A 23,229-nucleotide genomic window follows, 5' to 3' on the forward strand; every position below is an offset into this window, starting at 1 on the left:
AATGCATTGCTCACTTGATTATGTACATCATTTGTTGACTCACCTTTTTTATTTTTGTGTTTCTTAGAGTAAAATTCCTTACAGTATAATAGGCAAGCACTTGCACACTCTTCTGAGTGACCAGAAAGTTCCCGTACTCCTCACTACCATCGGCAGGCCAGTACTGATCACATTTCCTCTGCAAAACAAAAAGTAGATGCTATTTCCATATGTCAAATGCTCCATGTAAAAGTCATTCCCTGAGACAGTGACAGATATGGACTCCCTCACTCTTCTAAATATTTCATTTTCTTTATAAGTGATTGAAATTAGTTGTGGGCGAGCCTAGGAATAGAATCTGAGAGCTAAAAGGGACTGAAATGAGGTAGCCACAATTTTCCCCTTTCAGATGAGATAAGTGAGTCAGAAGATTCAGGTTACAGAGCCAAGACTAAAATCCATGTCCTGTGAATTAAAATTGATTTCACTCTCCATTGCTTTTCAATGAGTCCCATTTACTACTCTCACAGTATGAAGAATGCATTTAAAAGGCAGATAGCATGATTCATAATAAAACTTTTTGACTAATAGTATTAACAGTTTCCCTTTAGCTGTCTTATTTACTAGAAAAGAATCCCAACTAACTTTCAAATCTTTGGCTCTTTCCTAATGTTGACTCTGTTAAAACTAACTTAAAGTACCTCTAATTACTTTTTTGGGGATGACATAACAGATTATCCACATACCCTTCCTTTCTCCACGAGGTTTGTTATCATGACAATAACTTCCACATTATGCTCCCATATCATTCTCCAGAAATCTTCAGCTGTGGATTTCAGTGGGCCTTGGGCAGCAATATAAGCTTTTGGTCTGTTGTAGCCCTGAAGAATTAGATGACAAATGTTTCTTACTAACTGATTTATATGTCACCTTTAACTGTACAATACTTAAGTTTTTGAAGTCAGCATACTTTTTCTATAAAAGAAAACAATAAAAAATAAACTTGCAAAGTTGGAGAAATTTGATAGTACTAACCAAGGTAGTTACTCTTGGTTAGGAAGCAGAAGGATCTCTATCGAATTTTTGTAAAAACAGAAACAAAAACAAAACTCTCTTTGCTTGGACACAACCAGAATTCTGTGCACTTTTATTCCAAGTTCATTTAATCCGTATAAATTTACTATGCTTAAAATCAGGTCTTTAATAGCACGGCTTTGACATGTATTACAGGCAATGGGGCTCAGCTGTCGACAACAGCTAACAAAGCATCTGGAGTGAAGCCTCCTTAACTCTCCTTTGAGGTACTGAGAAGTGGCAATCATTATAAGCAATTTGTCACTGTGTGTCTTATTTCGGACCAGATGTTTTATGAACACAATATGGATTGGCTATTTCCCCACCCAAATCTCATCTTGAATTGTAGTTTCCATAATTCCTGTGTGTTGTGGAAGGGACCAGGTGGAAATAATTGAATCATGAGGGCAGTTTCTCCCACGCTCTTCTCATAATAGTGAGTTCTCACGAGATCTGATGGTTTTATAAGGGACTTTCCCCTTCACTGGGTACTCATTCTTTCTCCTGCCACTCTGTGAAAAGGTGCCTTTCACCATGACTGTAAGTTTCCTGAGACCTCCCGAGCCATGTGGAACTGTGAGTCAATTAAATCTCTTTTCTTTATAAATTACCCAGTAGGGTATTCCTTCATAGCAGTGTGAGAACAGACTAATAGAGAATGTGAACCTTAATCTTTCACCTATGCAAAATGGAAGCATCAACCCTGATGTGGAAATGAGGAAGCTTAAGCGGAGAAGAACTAAGTGATTTTTCCAAAGTCCCACAGCTAGCCAGTGGCAGAGAAGTGATTCAAAAATCAGTTCTAACTCCAAATCTCATATTCATTCTGACATGCATATTTCCTCCGCAGGAAGTATGAAATGGTTGCCCGTAACAAACCCACTTTATACTATGTACTCACTTATTTGCATTCACTGTTCCACACAATATTAACCTGAAGTCAGCTAGACTGAGAGGTGCGTGTCAGGGAAATAACTAAGTTCTACTGACGTTCAGGTGATCACAGTGAAAAACCAGTAAGTTAGTGAGTGGTCTACAGTCTCTGGAGAGTGCCAATAATTTTCACAAAGCTGCGTATCCTGAGGAACACCCAAAGTTATAAAGGTTGATAACTGGTTTAATAATCATGTTTGCCTTTTCATCAGTACTACCATGGACATTTTTTGTTCATCTGCTAAATGGATATCTTTGTGCCAGGAGCTCTGGGAAACTTAAAATAAGTACTGGCCCTGTTGTTCACATTTGAAGAGTTAGAAACCTATCTGAATCTACTTATTCTACCCTGAATGTACCCACCCAGCATAAATTCCTTCCCTCATTCAGGAGATAAACCAAGTAAAATAGCTTGAATGTCATTCATTATGAAATTTTTTAGTCATAGGATCTCTTAAAAATTATTTAGTGTTAATTTATCTTTTTTATTATCTATTAAATAACATGACATAAAGCACTGGTATATGTACGTATGTATGGTATTACAGTATAATAATTCAGTCTAATATAATTTCTATAAAATGTTCAATTAAAACATGCTTACATCAACATAATTGGCATTGATGTAATCAGTTAGTTTGCCATCTTTTTCAGCAAGCTGTGCAAGCTTGACCCTGCTATGATCATCTGTAATAAAAAAGAATATATTCCATTGTAGCAAAGACTACTTTTCAGTATAAAGGTCATTCATATTTGCATAATAATTTATCTCATACAATTAAAATCAATGCAAGCAATTACTTTAATAGGCTTTTTGGGAATACAGAGATGACAAAGATAACAAAGACAAATATAAAAAGAATCTCCACCCTCGGGAACATTTCCGAGGTAGTAGGTGAAACCAGGACATAAACACAAGTGTTAAGTGAGAGGTACAATGTAGTAGAGGGATATAAAAACAGAAATTGTTTTGGTTTGAGATTCAAGTTTCTATAGTGCTTGCTATCGGAAGCTGGTCTCTTAGATGGAATTTTAAGGTTGGTTACAAGGGCTGTGAAGAGTGGAGAGCCTCTCAAAGAGATGGAAAAAAATGATGGGGGAGCTCACAAAACTAGGGAAGGATTAACAGGAGGCTAATGAAGGAAGAGGAGACAGAGAAGAATGCCAAAAGTTCTCTAGGAAATTTCTGTGAATAGTTACAGCAAATAGCTCTTTCAGGAGGAGCCTCAAAGAGAAACTGCTCTGAAGGGAGGCAGGAGAAGAGCTGCCCAAGCACAGAGGAAGGAGATATCAGACTGCCAATTAAAAGCAGATGGATGCAAAATGTGGTAATTAATATACGGTATAACTATGGTAATTCAAAGTATGATTAAAGGAGTTTGAAATTGAATTCAGTTCTACAGAATAACTATATTTATTTGGAGAAGATACATATGAGAAATGAGGTATTACTTGAAGGACACATGGTAGTTTCACTGGGAATAACATTGTTTTCAAGGATGAAGAAGTGAATACAACCAAATCATAGTAAGCAAAAGAGGTACTCTGGGATATGAATAACTTCTGTGATGTTAACATTTCACACTGATACAGGAATGTATGTGCAGTTAGATGCATGGCAATTGACAGATGGGTCTCAATGTCAGACTGACCTATTTTTGTAGTTTGGTTTTAATATTTTTAGAATTTCTGGATTGTTTTCCTTTATCTCTAAAATAGGACAATTTCCTGTCTTGCCTGTTTTTTTCAGGGATTAAATAAAATAACGTATTTACAGTGCCAGTCACATAGTAGATGTTCATCAAATGTTAATCTCTACCCCCTCCTTAATTACCTGATGGGTATGTTCTATTTAGCTTGTAGAGGGAAGTCTAATAATTTTATGTCAAGAGGCAAGCGAGTTTTATGTGCAGCCAGCATAGATGCAGCTCAGGAAGACAAACATAAAGCCCTTTACTAAAAAATAAAAATTAGTGTAAGCTCTGTGGCAAGAAATCAGCATCTATACAAACTATGTAAGAGATCATGATAATAAAAGGGAGAAGAGCGCAGCTCCATTGTGTTGCAGAACTAGAATGAAACCAGAATTTAAATAACCTCATTGGTAACACCATACTCATCTGAAGCTAGGAAGGGCCACTGCATATATAGAAAGGTTGTAAGTAGAAGGTTTTGTTTGTTTGTTTTGTTTTGTTTTTGGAGTGGGGAAGGAACACGAAGATGAATTTTAGGAGATGGAGGGGAATATATACCAAAATAAGAGGGAACAGATACAACCAGAACTGCTATAAGAAGATAGATGGAAGGCAGTAATTTCATAGAAAAATACTAGGTGAAATTGCGTTAATGAGAAAAGCTCCTAATTGAGGAGAAAGGGAAAGAGAATGGCTAGAAAAACAAAGGGAAAGAACATTAAAAAAAGGAATCCAATCAATGCTTTATAAGATCCCAGGAAGAATGCCAAGAAAGGCAGGAAGCAGGTAAAGGTAGAAGAAAAAGAGAAAAAGTCTAAGGAAAATGTTATTCAGTTGGTAAATTAACATAAAAGTAAGCAAATCCTAAGTGAAAAAAGGACCAGGTCATATAAATAATGGCAAAAACCACAAAAGGAGATGTACAGTCCATGAAGCCTAAAGAAAGAACTGGATTAAAATTCTAAGTTTGTTTTGTTTAAAAGAAACAGATGTTACTAACTGCAGAAGATATTTAAGTCAGAGTGATTATAATCCTACATATTATCTAACACAAGTCTTATTATTCCCTGATAAAAAGGCCCTAAAAGAGCCACACTGAGGTCAGCTCTCAGATGACTTCAGGACACTTTTAAAAGTCACCTAAATGGCAATGATATTGAAGTCAGAGCTGATTTCAGAATATACTTACAGGCAACGATATTTATGTAGCGATTCTTGTGCTTGTTGTCTGGGTGGTTGGAGCTGTCTGCTGTAATACCTAAGTCAACAGTACAGCTCTGCACTTCCTATAAAAAATTACAGGTAAACAACTTTAGCACATATTCTTTCAAACAACGTGCCTTGAAATATAATAAGGAAGACAAAACAAACAAAATAATCTATCAAATGAAATTTTTAAAACGTTACAACTACTTCTTGGCTAAAAGAAAATGCAGTGAAATAATGCCTTACCTGGTAAAACTCTTTCAGTGTCTAATGAGGGAATGAATGCCAAAAAAGTAAAGAAATCAAATTCCACAGCACACGACAAATGAGAAAAAAAAGCGTTCATATTAGGTTTACAATGGAAAACTATGATCATGCAATAAATACATTTGTCAAATACTAACACAACAGAATGTTTCAAACAGTTGCATGCAAATCAAAATGTCTAATAATTTGGAACCTTAAACTTATGTAAAAGGAAAAAAATAACACTTTTAAAAGGAGACAGTGATGTCAAAATTTGATGATTTTAAAAACGCAGATGAGAGGAACCACATGGTACATTTTTTCATATTAGTCAGATTTGCTAACATCCAAATCTTATTTTATTTGACCATTATAGCACTATTTGAAACTCTGAATTAGTGATATGCTTTTCTGTTTTTATTTTTCCTTGAGTTATTTTAAAGAGTAAACAGCTTCCTATTAGGTGGTTTCTAACAGATTTAAGACTCAAAACATTAACCATTTCCTAAAAATTTTAAAAATCATACACACTATATCATTTTGAAACAAAATTTAGATAGAATTACCTTCTAAATATTTAATTAGTAGACCTCTTTTAATTCAAACTTCATTAAGTATTGAAAACTTATTTCTGCAAAATTTTTAATTAAAAATCAGTTAATATGCTTTTCAGAAATATTTTCTATGTAAATATATCAGTTTAGAATTTATAATTATTTAGTATTATATAATAAAACAAAAGCCTTATAATTTCTGAGAAATTAGATAACCCAAATACTAATCTGATTCATCAGCAAATGGCCCAGTCTCCCTCCAAATAAGTTTTTAAGGCTTCTTTGGCAGCAAGATTCTGAACAATTAAAAGCAATTTGATGTATGAACCACTTAAAAGGTTTAACACTATTAGTTATTAAGCTAATTATTCAGTTAATGAAAAGTTTTCTTGAATCAGGTAGTGAGTTAAAAGTGATGGAATTAAGAAAAAACTTTTAAAGTGAAAACATGAGGTTATTTTATTAATTATTTTGGACTGCTTAATATTCAAAATGATTTTATAGTTATGAAAACCATGAATCTGCATATGTTGCCAATGACTTATATTATAAAATATCTATTTCTTCTTATTTTGTTGGATGTTAGCCGATAATTTCTATCAGTTAACATTGAAATTAACATTGAGTTAATGCTACAGCATGCATATTCTCTAGCCTATAAAAATAATAAAAAACAATTTGATGTTTTAAACATGTAATTCTTCATATTAGCTTTACTGAGTACTGCCTCACACTGCTTCTTATTCAATGTAGCTCTGATTTAGATTTCTATCAGAATTAAATAAATTGGCTTCTATTATTTTAAATTAGTAAAAACATATCATACTTCTCTTTCTTTGATTTCTTAAAACTTTCTAATCTATAACATGTTGCATCCCTAAATAAATCATGATGGTGTGAGCCCTGGGAAGCAACTACTGGGTGCAGTGGGGAAAGAAAATCAAGAGGCAGTGGATTTTGTGATTCTCTTCACAGCACTAATCTAAGTACTTCAAAGAGGGAGGTCCACAGCCACTGCGGTTGAGGGAGAAGAAAGAAAAAATTCAGTATGAAGCTGTCTAGTGGGGAATAGCCAGAGGGGAGGCTGAAGACTGTTTGCCTGCTGACAGCTACAGTGGAAAGGACATGAGATTTTAAATCACAGACTTGGGTTTGAATACAACTCTGCGATTTATTAGTTATTAATAACTTCTATGGAGTTTGATTTCATTGATAATATGAATAGAAATAATAATAAATGACTCCTAGAGATGGGTGAAGGTTGAATGTGAAAGCCCACAGTCCAATGACATATAAGAAGGTATTCACAAAGGGTAGCTTTTATTTTTCCATGGTTGTTATTGTTAACTTTGTGCTTACAGCTCTCTAATTTGAAAAATCTGCTTAGCTAACAGTTCAGTGGGCCATGATAAATTTGCAGTAAATTTCTCTGCCCTACTATCTAAGAGTATTTTAACAGAATATCATTGGAAAAACATTTACTGGTTTTGAAGTTACAATTTTTTTAAAGAAATGCATATTTTTTTTGAAAAGAAGATACGTTTTTACTTGTTAAATGAAACGGTTATCTAAGCTTTTGCATTAACACTGGTGTACAAGTCACAGTTAAGAATTGGTATGTACTTTGGCTGAAAATCATGAAATTTAGTAGTTTAGTATAATTTATATAATTTAGAAAATTAAAAAGAATTGCTGTTATTAATTTGGATTTTAAGAAAGAATACTCAAGATTTGTACTTTATGAAAGAAAATGAACAACGTTTTTTATTTTTCCACCAGTACAACTTGCCTTTTAAAATAGAAAACCAAGTTTCTAAATTATATGGTATGATGACACATCTCCTAAACACACATGTAATCACAGGACTAATATTTTTACCAGAAGTAAAAATGGTTTCAACTGTCTTTAGGTCAAGAAATAGCCTACTGCTGAATCTTTTAAATTTTACTATTTTCTATATTATTTAAAATAGACATATTAAAATCATACCTCAAATTCTTCAGTAAACCCACTACTTGCATGTAAGTCTGCAACATGCTTTGGAAAGTGCTTTATTGGAATTGCTCCGACATCATCTAAGTAAATAAAACAATTGTGTTACAAAGGATAATTTAACAGAAATAAATGTACCTGTCATCTATAAAGTAAGTTCTGAAACAACTTCAAAGTTCAATTATTTGTATGATTCCAACTAAATCTCAGCATTCAATTGTTAAGCAATAATTACAAATTTTCTCTATATTTATTATCAATCAAAACCTGTATCTGTATGTCAGAAATCTAATTTGTTCAGCAATCTCTTTTCCATGTATATCCTAAAGATAAAATAATTTATTTTCAATGTTAATTTATAAATACGACCAAATTCTCACTCCTTATCAGTAGAATGCATCTTACGATGAACAACTTTCTTTAACATGTTTGGATGTTGCAAGTAAATTCTGGGAAAAAATATAGTTTCAATTTTACTGTGGACCAAGCATAATAGATAGTACAAGTTCATTTTATAAAACTGTACAATTTAATGTCTTACAGTCAAACAGTCAGATGTGTACCTTTGAAAACATTTTTTCCTTCTCTCTATAAATAATAGAAAACATTTATATGTAGAATATTCATTAAGAACAATGTCAAAAGCCTTTGGGACTTCTAATCTGTAAAATTTCAAGAATTCTAACTTGAAAATATGCTATGTAAACAAAGTCATTGGATCTGTCAATTAATTGTGAAGGTGGCCAAATTATTTTAACTGGCTCTGATTTTTTTTTCTTTTTCTGGGAAGACTTTCTTAGACAGAACATATTACTAGTTCACAGTATGCAATTTTACAAGCGATTTCTCTGACAAGGAAACATCAAACACGTTTCACTAGAAACTGTTATTTATATCAACAGATGTTCAGCATTTAGGCCATCTAATATTTTAAAGCTTCAGTTAACAAGAATTTGCTGATAAAAAAAAATTGGAACCCATCTGTTTTCTCTCTTAGATGAGTGGATCTGAATACTAAAATTGAATTAGTCGGTCAAGCTTAAGAAACACTAGACAAAGGTGTAATTCTACCTTCACACTTACAGAAGGATCTTGCTTATAAGAAGCTTGTAAAATTAGATAAGGAAACAGAAATAATTTATCTCATGTAAGTTGTTAGTTCTAGTAAACGTCCTTCAAACCCCTTGATATTATCCTGGACCGCCAACCTCCTTTTACAAGTAGATTACTACCTTTTATTGACAGTCAGATATTTAGGTAATTTGTTTTATTAATTGGTCTGCAAGTAAGTGAGATGAACATTCTCTTTGCTTTCTGATTTTATACGAAAACATGCATATTCAGGTGATCAAGAGGAAATTTTTGAGAGCAGAAAAAGTGAAATAAGGAAATACCCGTGTATCACCCTTTTTAGACATTCAAAACAGAGGAGTTTGGATCTCCTGGACAAGTTTCTGATTTTGTATTATTTCATTTGTTAAAAATAAACCATATTGGACTTTGGATAATATTGGAGCTAATTTGCATACCCCTGCTGACGAGATATGCAGAAGGGACATTTTTGAAAGTGAAGGGAATCAAAATGTAACAGATAACTGAGGGCTGTCAGTCTAAAAATTCTAAATACGTTAATGAGACACTGTGGTATTAAAATAAATGTACAGTGTTTTAATATAAGCTAGAAAAGCAAAGAAAACATTAGTGCTTAAAGGCACACATTTGACAAAAGAGGAAAAATAGCAAAACACTTATAACTCCTAAGCTTACAAGATGCAAGAAGAAAATACTGTACATAGATAAATACATATAAATATATACCACATATGATATAAACATATAACAAACATACATCAACATATAAATGTAAAATAAAAAGAAAATTTTTGTCTTTTTTTGTTTTTTTTTTTTAAGTCGTGAGATTTCAGAAGATAACATCTGGTAGAACTTGAGCCTCTAGCAATAAAATATGGAGCATCAGTCAGAGAATTTAGAAAACACCATCTGTAAATGATCCCATAGATGAATTTCTCCTTTTGTAGCCCTAGTTTCATAACTTCTCTTTACTTTGTCCTCTATCTTCCAGATCACACAATTCTAGACTACTATTTTTTTGGTTGCCACTTTTCAATCTAAGATGTTATAAAATGTTAACTAAATAAGTTGCCAGAATATGCAATATATTTATAACAAACTTGCACATGCCTACCACTTGAATTTATATTTAAAAATGAGTGACTATGATTTTTTTTACAGTGCAAACTCTAGGGCTAATGGATGTCTTTATCAAAATGACCCTGGTTATCTTTGAATACTGTTATTCAGGTAAATTATGATAAAAATAGCTGAAGTCTTCCCAAATATTCAACTGTTAAACATTTGGAGACTTTTGAACCATACATTCTTTGTGTTTGTGGCCTTTCCTACCACTACCATCACAGTTTTATTGATTTTTTTTCTAATGTGGATTAAAAAAATCTTTTCTCATATAAGCTTAAATAATCAGAAAGGAACTAGGCTTTATCCTTATTTTTGCGATTAATTTCCCATCCACCTTTTCTGCATTGACTTAGTCTGACTTTTGTTGCTTGGGTTTCCATTGACATAACCAAAATGAGCAAAAATAACCATTATTCTTAATTAATATTTTATTTCTATAAATGTTTATGTTTTTAACATAGTAAACCTGAACAATTATAAATTACTCTACAATATCATCTGTATGGTTAAGAATGTTTAAAATTAATGAGGACAGAATATAAACCTGAGTACCTGATACATGATGTAATAAATATTTTGGCAACATAAAAATTTACTAATCTATATTATAGCAATTTGCACAGTACTCCAATAAAAACAAATGTTTAACAATATGCTTTGCATTCAACATCTACCAGCTACTCATGGTCACACTTTAAGCCATTACCTGAAATTGGAAAGATAGGTGTTGGAGGTGTGGATATTACTCTAGGGGACGTACTGTCCTCTAAGTAAAAGTGTGCAGTCTGGAAGCATTTCCTGGAAATAAAAGAAAAGAATTTATACTACTAGTTTCTACATATAATAAGACAACTTCTGAGCTGCTTGAAAATTATGATAGAAATTTCTAGAACTAAAACAAAAGCAAATATATACCCAGAAGAAGGATTGCTGAATCTATATCCATTTTAATGAATCAGAAGATATTAAATTATATAATTTATTTCAGCTTTACCTGTACCAGATGCAGAAGAGCAAGTAGATATCAGGCATGCTAAAAGCACAGATGGCATTTGAAGTTGTAGCTGGGTTCAAAGTACCATACTTTGTTAATATAGGAAACTTCAGTGCCCTACATACTCTTCCATTGTGGCTATAATACCAAAAATGTCCTGCCATTTTGGGTAGAGCCAGAGACAAAAAGAAATAATGTCCAAAGCTATTTTCACTCAATATTTAGGTGACCATGTTCTTCTGAGCATATTCAGCTGCTAGCAAAAAGCAGCAAGCTATGTAGAAATGAACTATGTAGAAATGAACTACACAGTGCATAGTACATAGAAATGAACTATGAGCTATATAGAAATGAACTACATAGAAATGAAACTACACAGTGGTAACATTTTTATGAAAAAGGAAAGTAGCTTTATGCTGTAATAATGCAGGAGTGACAGAACTTAAATGAGAAAATAATGCGTACACAACCAAAAACAGGGATGGTTTTCTTTCCAACAGATGCTAGCCTTGTTGATGAGGGTTTTGAGAATGAATATATTGATTCAATGACAACTATAACCTACAATGTCACCTGAATCTATTTTCATTCAGATAATAAGAGTAACATCTGGTAAGAGCACAACACAAACTATTAAGAAGAGCCAAGAACCAACTACTGCTATAAAGTAATGCCAACCATCTTTAATTTTAAAAATTAGGTAATGAAAACTGCTAATGACACTCTTTGATGTAGGTCATTTAATTTATTTGGAGCAATATTCATGAGTGGTTAAACTGAAACACTTGAGTTTTGTTTGCTTGAAAATGCCAGTCTCGCTTTCCATCTAAACCTTCAAGCTACAAGGTATTTATCCTGATGAGTTTTAATGTAATATTTGTTCTTACATAGTGACACACCTAACTCTTAATATTTTTCTAGTAAATTAGTTCTTTTAGATAAAATTCCGGAATGGTTTCTCATTGCAAATAGAATTATATTCAGTTGTTTTAGCAAGGGCTTTAAGATCTTTTTAAACTCTGACCTGGCCCCCAGCCTACTTCAGTAGCTTCCTTTCCTGTAACTCTCTCCCTTACCCACCAGGATCCAGCTTACACTGGTCCTCTCCTTCACCTTTGAAGAAGCCCTGTCAGTGACATCTCAGGGTCTTGGCTCTTGCCATTCTCCCTGCCTGCCTCTTTCCCATCACCTTTGCATCGGCCCAAATGCCACTCCCTCTGAAAGGTCTCCCCTGATTATGGCAACTAAGTGTCAGACCAACCCATAAGTCACTATTTTTTGCCCTTTTGTTTGCTCTGTGGCACATCACTATTTGAAATATTATTATTTATGTTTTTGTTTATTTGTTTTACTTGTTTATAATTAGCCTCTTCTTATCAGAACGTAAGGTTCATAAAGAAAACTCCTTTGTCTCAATCATTGCAGTGTTAGTCCTTAGCACTAAGGAGCATGTGTGTCATGTTGTAGGTAACCCCGAAGTATTTCTTTGATGAATGAACTTGTGTAAGTAGGAGTAGTGTAAAATTGTGTAGCTTACCTTAATGTCACAAGCAAATAAACAAAAAACCTTGAAGCAACGATGTGCATAGCAAAATTTGTCATCTGCTTTGGTGGTATAAACCATTGATAATCACATTTGAGAGAAGACGTATTGAGAGAACACAAAAATATCTTCAAGAGAGAGAAAGTGGTATAGGAAAAAGGCGAGTGGTACAGAATCAAGTGCAAAGGGATCCTAACTAGGTCAATATCTTACAAAGTGGAAGGTATGGCAGATTGATGAGGAATGAGAGAGATGAAGGCCACAGAAACTATCCCACAGAAGTCCCACATGAGCAGAACTGAAACCAGACTGGCAGAAACTACAGAGGAAGTTTGGATTATCTGTGCAACTATGCATGGAGCATGATCTGACATACTGATATGGAAACAGTGGCCTTGATACATGCTTTTAAGATCATGTAATTAAAATCCCTTTGATTTCTCTAAAATATAGTTACACAAACTGGTGAAATGTTTTAAAAAATATTTCAATGAATCTTAACATTGTAAAATGCCTTTAAAAAGCTATTGCAATATCACAGCTGATACAAGGATCCCTTCAAAAGCATTTCTAACCTATGGTTAAGAAGGTCCAGTTTCAATACCTTCAGTGGGAAGTAGATCATTCCTTTCGAATTCTCCTTATTTGCTAAATATTTTCTTTTACTAACTCAAAACTCATTCCCTTCTAAGTGCTTCCAAATGGTACTCAAAGAGTAGGTCTTCCTGCTCCACTGCTATAGCCCTGACGGGTTCATATCTGTCTCCCTTTTACTTTTACCCATGTATTCTAGTTAAATATTTTACAAATATTTAGATCATAATATCCAAGATTTTTCAATACTTAAACTCTACCTGTCTGTTTTCCTCACCCTGTCAGACATTTTTCTTGAAGTTTATACTCTAATAATATAATCACGTAGATCAACACACCTGCCTTTTCTCTCCTAACTCGGTATTCATCTTCTCTGTTTTAAACATGCCTCTCCTAACCAAAATACCTCACTCGTCAATCTGCCAGGCAAACAGTCTTCTTTCAAGACAGCTCAGAGGCATCCTCTCTGTGAAATGGGCTTTCATTTTCTAAGCAGCCTTTAGCACAGCAGCTTCTCCTTTTCCACTGCACCTAACCCAAATTTCTATTTACATAAGCCTATATAAAGACTGTTTTGGCCGGGTATGGTGGCTCACACCTGTAATCCCAGCACTTTGGGAGGACAAGGTGGGTGGATCACCCTGACCAGCCTGACCAAAATGGAGAAACTCCATCTCTACTAAAAATAACAAATTAGCCAGGCGTGGTGGTGCATGCTTGTAATCCCAGCTACTTGGGAGGCTGAGGCAGAATCTCTTAAACCCAGGAGGCAGAGGCTGCAGTAAGCCAAAATCATGCCATTGCTCTACAGCCTGGGCAATAACAGTGAAACTCTGTCTCAAAAAAAAAAAAAAAAAAAAAAAAAAAAAAAAAAAAAAAAAAAAAAAAAGACTGTTTTGGAAAACATACCAATCAATCAAAGAATATCTTCATTTTCTGGACGTTATTCTACATTATTTTACTCTAAGCATTTTTTCTTAATTGGTGGTTGTGTAATTATTTTGTAATATGTTTGTTTTGTGCCTATATCCTTATTAAATTTTTAAAAGATGGGGCCATATCTCTTGATTTTATGTAAACCCAACTCTTAATACTGTGCTAGGAGTAGAATAGGTGTTCAATATTTGTTGAATGATTAGATGAATTTCTAGAGGCAAGTAAACCCCACCAATCACATGTTGTTCAGCTGCATCCTGGATTCTCTTACCTACCTGAGCTTTGAATGGGATAACTTAAAATATCAAAACATTTTGGAGGCAGAGATGAGATATATAGTAGTGAAGGATGGATGAATGGGTGGCTGGATGGGCAAATGGATTGATGGAGCATGTGCCAATAATTATGACTGAATGGGATGAAAGCAGCATCTCAAAGAATATAAAATGGTCAATTAAAACCTATTGGCATTGAGGTTGAACATGCTGCTAATGTTCACCGTATTCTGGGTAAACACCAGTTCTACTCGTCAGCTCTGTAATCAAATCTTTGTTGGTTCTAGGAAATAAGTAACACTACTTGGCATTAATTTCCTTAAAGGACCTTATAAATAATACCAAAAAGCTTGTAAGTAGGAAACATTAAGATAGTATAGGCTAAATTATTGATGAAGGCCATTTGTATATTGGTTAGGTATACTTCATAGTGCAGTTTTATATTGCATGTGACACTACACTTAAAAGGCAATCTGGTACCTCCATTCTGGGTTGGTAGCCATCTTCAATGACCCTCAAATTGGAGTTTAAGGTCAAGAGAGAATTCATATTGCTTTCCTTCTCCTTCCCCCCAGCCAAAACAATTGTGTTTGTATGAAGTCCTTTTCTATATTGCTTATAATCGTGTCCCATTTGGTTGGATATAACTTTAATATTTTTTAGGTTCTAACTCTTAAAAAAAAAGCTTTCAAAATGTGCCTTAAAAAAACTATTTGAAAATCTTCCTGTTGAAGTCATTTTTGCATCTTAGAAACTTATGGTTTGGCTCATGTAAATTATACTTTAAAACATCTGGAAAATGATTTCAAGGCATATTATTTAATGTATGACAAGATTCAGTATCTGTAGTCCATCTGTTCAGTATAAGCAGTGAATGTCTTCACGTCTATGTGCTAAGTGTTGATAACTACGTCACCTGCTAATTATCCATCAGGCATGATGAAAAATGTGATGACTGTTTTAAACTTGTAGACATAGGTCCTTTCAATCAATGGTAATCTGATTATTTAATTTATGCCTTTTCATCACAGTATTTATAATGAAAACCTAGACATGTATATTATTCCATTCCCGAGTATCCTTATACAAACATGAAACAAGCGTCAGCATCTGCATTTATTCATAGAACCCCTAAAAAAGGTCTGGCCACAATCTTAAAGATGATCTAGTGAAAATATGCAAATGTTAAAAAGAGGAAAACAAGTCCTAGGTGGGTAAGTGACATGCCCAAGCCATACAGCAAATACCAGGCAGGACTAGAAAAGAGATTTGGATTTTCTCACTTTGAATTTGTTTTGTCTTTCGGCTAAAATCTGCTTCCTCTAAAGGTTTATATGAAATATAAGGGGAACATGTTGAGTTAGGTAAATTAGGCAAAATAGATTTATTATAACACTTTGAGATTAATTTCTCATTAAAATAGGTTAGAAATATATTTAAATATTTTCTTCTAAGAATTTTATCATTCTTACACTGATGTCTGTGGTCCCATATGAGTTCATTTTTGTGTATATTGTCAGAAAAAGGTTCAACTTGACTTTTTGTAGATGGATATTCAATTGTCCTAGCACCATCTGTTGGAAGCACTATTCTTTGCCCATTGAAAAGTCTTCAGATCCTTGTCTAAAATCCATTGATCGTAAACACAAGATTTCTGGGTTCTCAACTCAATTCCATTGATCTATATGTCTATTCTAATGGCAGTATCTGACTCTCTTGATTCCTGTAGCTTTTAATTAAGGTTTTGTAACTGGGCAGCATGAGTCCTTTAATTTTGTTAAATTCTTAGACAAAAATCTAGAAGTAAATCATTGTGGTTCTGGGTTAGGCAGCCTTCTTAGATATGATACTAAAAGTGCAAGCAACAAGAGAAAAATAGATAAATTGGGTTTCATCAAAATTAAAAACTTTTGTACTTTAAAAAAGATACCATCATGAAAGTGAGAAGATAACTCATAGAATGGGGGAAAATAATTGCAAATCAGATATAAGGGACTTGTATCTAGAATATACAAAAACACACAACTCGGGGTCTCCTCTTTCAGCTTTGGAGCCCCCTTCCCTCTGTCTCTTTACGGGGGAGCTTCTTCCTTCTGCCTTCTCCCATTTTTCTTTTCTATTAAACTCTCTGCTCCTTAAAACAAACAAACAAAAACCACAACTCAATAACAGAAAGACAAATAACACAATAAAAAAACAGGCAGCAAAGGATTTGAATATACATTTATCCAAAAAAGATATACAACTGTCCAACGAGCACATGAAAAAACACGCAACATCATTAGTCATTAGGGAAATAGTAGAACACTTTAAAAACCATTGAACTGTACACTTATAGGTGAGTTTTACAGTATTTTAATATTATCTAAAGCTGTTTAAAAAATTTCAAATTTATAAACTGGAAAAAATTCATAAGGACTACATTACTATTAGGACTGTTATTGGTATGACTTTAGAGTTTTAAACCTCTTCCCAGGCTGTAGTCTTTAAAAAGGTCTAAAATGTTTATATATTGACTAGTGAAATCATATTGTTTACAAATGTAGCTTCACTAGAATTTGAATAATTCACACAAACCTTGAAGAATGCACTAAAACTATCATCTTGTGACCAGCATATAATACCCCTAGCATATTATAATCTAAAAATTTATATTTTTAGATCAGGCTGGAGTACAGTGGCATAATCATAGCTCACTATAAACTTGGCTCCTGGGCTCAAGTGATCCTCCAGACTCAGCCTCCTGGGAGGCCAGGACTATGGCAGGCACCACCAGGCCCAACTAATTTTTAGTTTTTATTTTTTGTAGAAATGGAGGTTTCACTATGTTGCCTGGGCTGGTCTCAAACTCATGGCCTCAAGTGATGTCCTTACTTCGCCTTTGCAAAGTGCTGGGATTACACGTGTGGGCTACTGTGCTTGGCCGAAACACTCACATATATTTTACACTATTATACTCTGCATTGAAGCTACCTAAAGTGTTATTTGTGAAGAGAAAAGAAATATAGAAGGTCAAAGTAATATATTTTTGACTGGTAAGTTTATATAATGCAAATGAAATGACCTATTACCATAGAAGATAGAAACCGCTCCAGGTTTTAATTTTCCATAAACTATCTAATTGCATTAAATAAGATACTGATTTCCAAATTTTTAGAAAATATACTTGAAATATTAAGTAACAGAGATTAAGAAACTAACTTCAATCTTAGAAACCATCAAACATCTTTATTCAAACTTTATACTAGCACTATTTACTATGAAGCAGAATTGGTCATATTCTCCATCTTATTTTCAGTTTTTAACACTGACTCCCATTAATTAAAAAAGTAGTTTAGTAGGGAAGATCAGAGTAGATAGAAAGCTGTAATATGAATATACATATCAATGTGGTAAAAAATGTGCTCAGCAAGTTCAGTGGGGAACAGGGAGAAAAGCAGTATGTATTATTGATGAACAGTCATTTATGGATTATGGATTATGGATTATGTTAAAAGCACTCTGTTAAACATGAAATCTTCAGAAAAAAATAATTGGCAATTGTTGGAATTACCAAGATACAGACTGAAGAAACTAGGTTTGTTTGTTTCTTGTTATGAACAAAATAAGACTCCTGACTCATGTGGTGTAACAAACGCATGATCTGTTCTCCACAGTGTGCAGTCTACTCTGTTCTAGTAAAGGAAGTCAGATATGAAATACATTGGATCGTGGAGACATTGTACCCTAGTCAACCAATGTCCACTACATGCAAACATTAATACATGCTCCAGGGCTCACTATGTCTGAAACATCCAATAGCTTTTACTCAAAAGACAGCTCATTTCTACTTTCCGATCTTTCCACCTGCTGTGTCTCTCTGCCTGGAGTGCCCTTTTCCTTTCCTTTCTGAATCCTACACAACTTGAGTCCTATATTTTAGTTTACACTTACCCTGGGCATTCTGGGCTATCAAGTTTCTTTGTTCTCTGACTACTCTTAGCACTAGATTTCAAGTGCTATGCATACACTTTTGTGCCATATTTTATACATTTTTATGACAAATTCTCCTTAATAAACATGGATTTCTTCAAATCATTGACTTTTTTCATTCATTTGCTCATTTTTGATATTTCCTGATAGTTATTAACACAGTACTAGGTACATGGAAAACAGTCAATAAAAATGGTAAATATTTCAGAATAAACAGTGATAATATATTTTGAGAGAACACACATAAAGAGTGCTGATATAAAGTTATAGAATGATGTTGCTAAATAAAAAGCATTATATATTTTCTGAACAAAATTCCGTTTAAAAATAAAAGTATATAGTACTATGCTATGCCCTTTCTTGGTTTATGCATATGATTCCTTATATCATCATAAAGTCTTCGTTTTCTAACAGACATAGTTATATTGACTTACGTTCCTAATTTGTTGTGTGTTCTGCTTTCTACAAGATAGAAAGCTTATGATGGGTACAATTATCCTTGTCCTTTAAATGACCTAACAGATTATTGGCAGTGAAGCTGTATTTCATCCTCAAAGCAAATAATAAGGAATCTTAAATGCCCATGCGTCTTAAGATAGTCATTAAGTGTATTCCCTAATTATATTTTAATTGCTTGATTTTACTTTTATGCACAGGTTATCATTTTTATCAGTATGTACAGTTAATATGCATCGTATACAAACTATTCTGTCATTTAAAAACAATATTAGTTACTATATAAAAATGTTTTCTTAATTTTTGGAATTACAGCTAATGAGAAGCTTAGATTTATGTTAAATGCTATGACGATGTCTATTAATTAGATTAACATGAAAGTGCAACTGGCAAGATACTGCATTAAATACCAACAAGTAAAAGTTCTTCCATTTACCTTTAATTGATGAATGAAGAATAATTAACTCTCATTACTGTGCCTTTGGATTAACAAATTTACCTTGAATAAATTAATGGCAGCTTTCAAGTGAAATAAATTTTGGATATGCTTTGAAAACCTTCCAGATGAAATATGGGCAAAATCTGAACTTTATGAATTAAAGTTTCTAAAACAAACACTCAACTTACCTCCAGTAGATGAGAATACCCACAAGAACCACTAGACAGATAAAAGTCAGGGCTGACACGATCACAAGGGGTATAACTGCCTTCTTCTCGGATTCCAACCCCTCAGCTAGACCAATACGAGACTCATGGCTACTATTACTGGCCTCTGTAGTCGGAGAAAATTGAGAGAATTGATATTTAAGCTGAAGGACAAGTCACAGCACTTCTTAACTGATTAATTGCAACCTTCATTGCTATTACTTACCTTTAAAATTTTGACTCTTTGATGCAAAGAATGTCTACAATTACAGGCCAACTTAAATAAAGCAAAGTTTAAAAAGTAAGTCAGGCTATTAAACCTGAAGAACCACAAAATCCCAGCAGAGATTGGCACCCAGATAAGGGTGTCTTGGCAACAGGTGAGCATAATACTGCCTTGAAATGTTACTAAATAAGGGAAATAGAAATAACAAAATTAAAAAAAAAAAAAAAACAACTACACAGTTTTAAAATAGAATTGTCAGGAAAAACAGTGCTACTTACTGAATCACCATCTATATTAATTTTCTAAAATAAATTTTAATATGATAAGCTTAACCCTGCATTAGGGAAATAGTTAGAAGCAATTAATAATTTCATGAAGAAAAAATCTTGGGATAACTCTTCTTATATTAGGATAATATTTCAATCAGCAATCTATTTTAATTTTAAATATAGATTGGTTTTAAATGTTATTTTGAATGCTTTTCTTATCCATTGTTTTATTCTAAAAAAAAAAAATGCAATTTCAGGTGAATTGGAGAAATATGTAGATCTAAGAAATTCTTCTGAAGTATGCAATTGTAAATAATTAAAACTCCCAATCTGGTCCCTGAGTTAATTTTAAAAGAAGACACATGATTATTTTTGGGAACAGTGAGATGTATTATTGTACTAGCACTTTGAAAATCAGTATAACTATAGAGATAAAATTTTAATTTGTTGTAAAAGAGTTTCAGAACTGTGAGTGTTTGTGGCCAATAACAATCCTTCCTCTTTGCTTTGAGGTGGATTCAATGGGAAACCAAGATGATTGAGCATGACAATAGTTTCTAACATTACAACATGCTGACATGCTACAAAGAGGCCTTAGCTTATCTACCTGCAGAACATTTGAGTTTCCCATCAAAGTCCACGTGCCTTCTTATGCATCGGCACTTCCAATGCTTTCATACCAAGTGCCTCACTATTAGAAATAGGAGACAGAGAAACTGTGTTTAACTTTAAATATTTAAGAAATGAAGACTAATATAAATGCATATATATAGCATTAAATATATCTAAATGGAGAGAACCTAAGATTTAAAATAATAGCTTTCTTTTGTTGATCAAGGATAATAGCAGAAAGGGCCAGGAATTTAATCCACTTGTGAAGAAAATGTATCGGGCCAGGCCTGGCAGCTCACACCAGCACTTTAGGAGGGCGAGGTGGGCAGATCACTTGAGGTCAGGGGTCCAAGACCAGCATGGCCAACATGGTGAAACCCCCGTCTCTACTAAAAAAAAAAATACAAAAATTAGCTGGGCATGAGGTGCGTGCCTGTTGTCCCAGCTACTTGGGAGGCTGAGGCAGGAGAATGGCTTAAACCCGTGAGGCAGAGGTTGCAGTGAGCCAAGATCATGGCACTGCACTCCATCCTGGGCAACAGAGTGAGACTCTGTCTCATGAATAAATAAATAAATAAAATGTATGACAGGAATGTAAATTGCACACACATTTCCCAAGATGTTTATTCTTATAACTATAAATGCAATTACTAGGAAAAAATGATATTCAAAGGTGTTATTAAAAATCATAAAACTGTATAGAAATGGAAAATGTGCTAAGCCAACTGAGCCCTAAGTTGTAGTTAATATTCTTGTGAGAAAAGCACAACCCTTCATTTTTCAAAATGTTAATTCTCAGCTCATTATTTTGTAGAGACTCATCTAGAATCGTCTAGTCACCTAAATAACTTGATGGTGAATGCAGTGAACATTTCCTTATAAAATTTAGAAAAACATCTTATTTTGTATGTGGTTATCTTCAGTTTTTTCTATTGTAACTATTGTTACCTATATGGAAAGTAAGCGTGTGAGTCACAAATGAAAACATTCACTTAGCAAAGTCCCTGGTACCTCATATAGTACAAACGGTGGTTCATATAATTATCTGTATCAGTTTTTCTTGAAGTGTGAACTCCAGAATAGCAACATCAACACCACTATAACTTAGAAATGCAAATTTTGGGCTTCACTCCAACCACACCAAATCTTCTGAACCAGAAACTCTGTGTGTAAGGCTCAGCAATTTGTGTTTTGACAAGTCCTCCAGTTGATTCTGATCTATGTTCAAGTTTGAGAACCAGTGATGTCGATTAATGTATGCTTAAAGTAAACTTACATAATTATGCAAGTATTTAATGGCCACAAATTTTCATAGCAACATGTATATGGGTATATATATATAAAATTACATATTTCATTTATATATGTATAGCATACATATATATGTGTCCAATCATATATGTGTTATATATGTAAGATATGTAATATATTATATATGTAAATATACCATATACACATTTATTTACAGGCATCATATACGCACATGCACACACATATAGTCTTGTGTATAAACTTTTCTCAAAAGTTCTTTGTGATTCTTGATCTTAAATCCTTTAATTAAGGAGTCAGAATGATCAATCTATGGCATGAAACCTACCTCTTTTACGCAAGATGGGATATCGCATGGAAGTACAGACAATCAGTTGGTTGTTTTGTGTACTATAACGAGGAACTAGTTGTACTGATTTTATTTTTATTTACTTGAGACTAAAATATGTTTTAATATGGCTCAGTAGTATATATGATTTGCCTAAATTAAAAGATTTGATTAATAGATAATTATGAAATAATGAACTAAGATTAAAATTTTAAAATATGTTTTGAGAATAAGATAGTATAATTTTGGCATTATGATTTAAGCATTACATTTATTTAATTGGCCCCCAACATGAAAGCATAGTCTCTAAGAGATAGACATCAATAACACATTTCCAGGCTCAGTTTTGTATTTACTCATGTGACCTCGATCAAATAACCTACTATCTTTGGGTCTCAGTGTACTCATTTATAAATTGTGAACATTAATATTTTCCTTATGTGTATTAGAACAATACATCCTGTAAATTATTCTGCATTCTAAAAATACACCATAAAACTTTAAGTTTCAGTATTAGTTTGAATGCATTTGATAAAAGAATATACTCAATTATTGGATAAGACAGACTACATATGATTTTACAGTACAGTTTTAAAAATAGGCCAGAATTTCCCTTAATTTTGTTTGATCTTATTTATTTCACTAATTATGTTACTTGTTAATGTTGGACGTTATGTTCATATTGTTTTATCCTAATTAGTGGGAGAACATATTCTTGATAATTAAATAAAACTAATTAGTACACTGAAGAGAAACTTGCTAAGCTTTAGTCAATAATTTTAGGTTTGGCATATAATTACATATCTTTCTACAATAGTGTCATCTAACAAGAACATATCGATGTCACTACCTGATAAGATAGGTAGAAGGAGTCCTGATATTTTCTTTTAACATAAATCTAATAAAAATTAAAAAGCAACTACTATAATTGAGAACAGATAACAGTTCCTATATATGACAGCACTAATGACTATAGTGACCTATGGATTAATTATTCATTCTCACATATCAGCATTTAAGTGTTTAAAATGCAATGTTAAATAGGTATCAAGTCAGAATACAGAAAAACTTCTCTATCAAAATGCACAAACTTTTAATTGCTGCTCCACTGAAGAAAAAATATACAACTAATTCAAAAGATGAAATAGCAAAAGAAAAAATATCCTAATGAGACTGATGTCTATGTTCTGGATTACAAATATCCACTTTTATAC

General features: G+C 33.2%; 1 protein-coding gene across 6 annotated transcripts in view; it reads right to left on the reverse strand.

Moving 5' to 3' along the window:
* Positions 1 to 23,229, reverse strand: part of PTPRZ1 (protein tyrosine phosphatase receptor type Z1) — a 192,751-nt gene that overhangs the window by 23,994 nt on the left and 145,528 nt on the right. For 2 of the 6 annotated variants that reach the window (XM_010343691.3, XM_003921040.4), the window contains exons 13-20: positions 19,294 to 19,438; positions 10,603 to 10,694; positions 7,677 to 7,762; positions 5,133 to 5,153; positions 4,870 to 4,966; positions 2,591 to 2,673; positions 726 to 860; positions 44 to 178 (exon numbers count right to left, since the gene is read on the reverse strand). In XM_010343691.3, coding sequence (XP_010341993.1) covers positions 44 to 178; positions 726 to 860; positions 2,591 to 2,673; positions 4,870 to 4,966; positions 5,133 to 5,153; positions 7,677 to 7,762; positions 10,603 to 10,694; positions 19,294 to 19,438 — 794 coding nt within the window. Of the gene's footprint in view, positions 1 to 43; positions 179 to 725; positions 861 to 2,590; positions 2,674 to 4,869; positions 4,967 to 5,132; positions 5,154 to 7,676; positions 7,763 to 10,602; positions 10,695 to 16,261; positions 16,373 to 19,293; positions 19,439 to 23,229 lie in introns of all 6 variants that reach the window. The other 4 variants (XM_010343696.3, XM_010343687.3, XM_074379146.1 and 1 more) reach the window with 3 other exon arrangements.

Source organism: Saimiri boliviensis, chromosome 10 (assembly GCF_048565385.1).
Source record: "Saimiri boliviensis isolate mSaiBol1 chromosome 10, mSaiBol1.pri, whole genome shotgun sequence".
In the NCBI taxonomy this organism is placed as follows: domain Eukaryota; kingdom Metazoa; phylum Chordata; class Mammalia; order Primates; family Cebidae; genus Saimiri; species Saimiri boliviensis.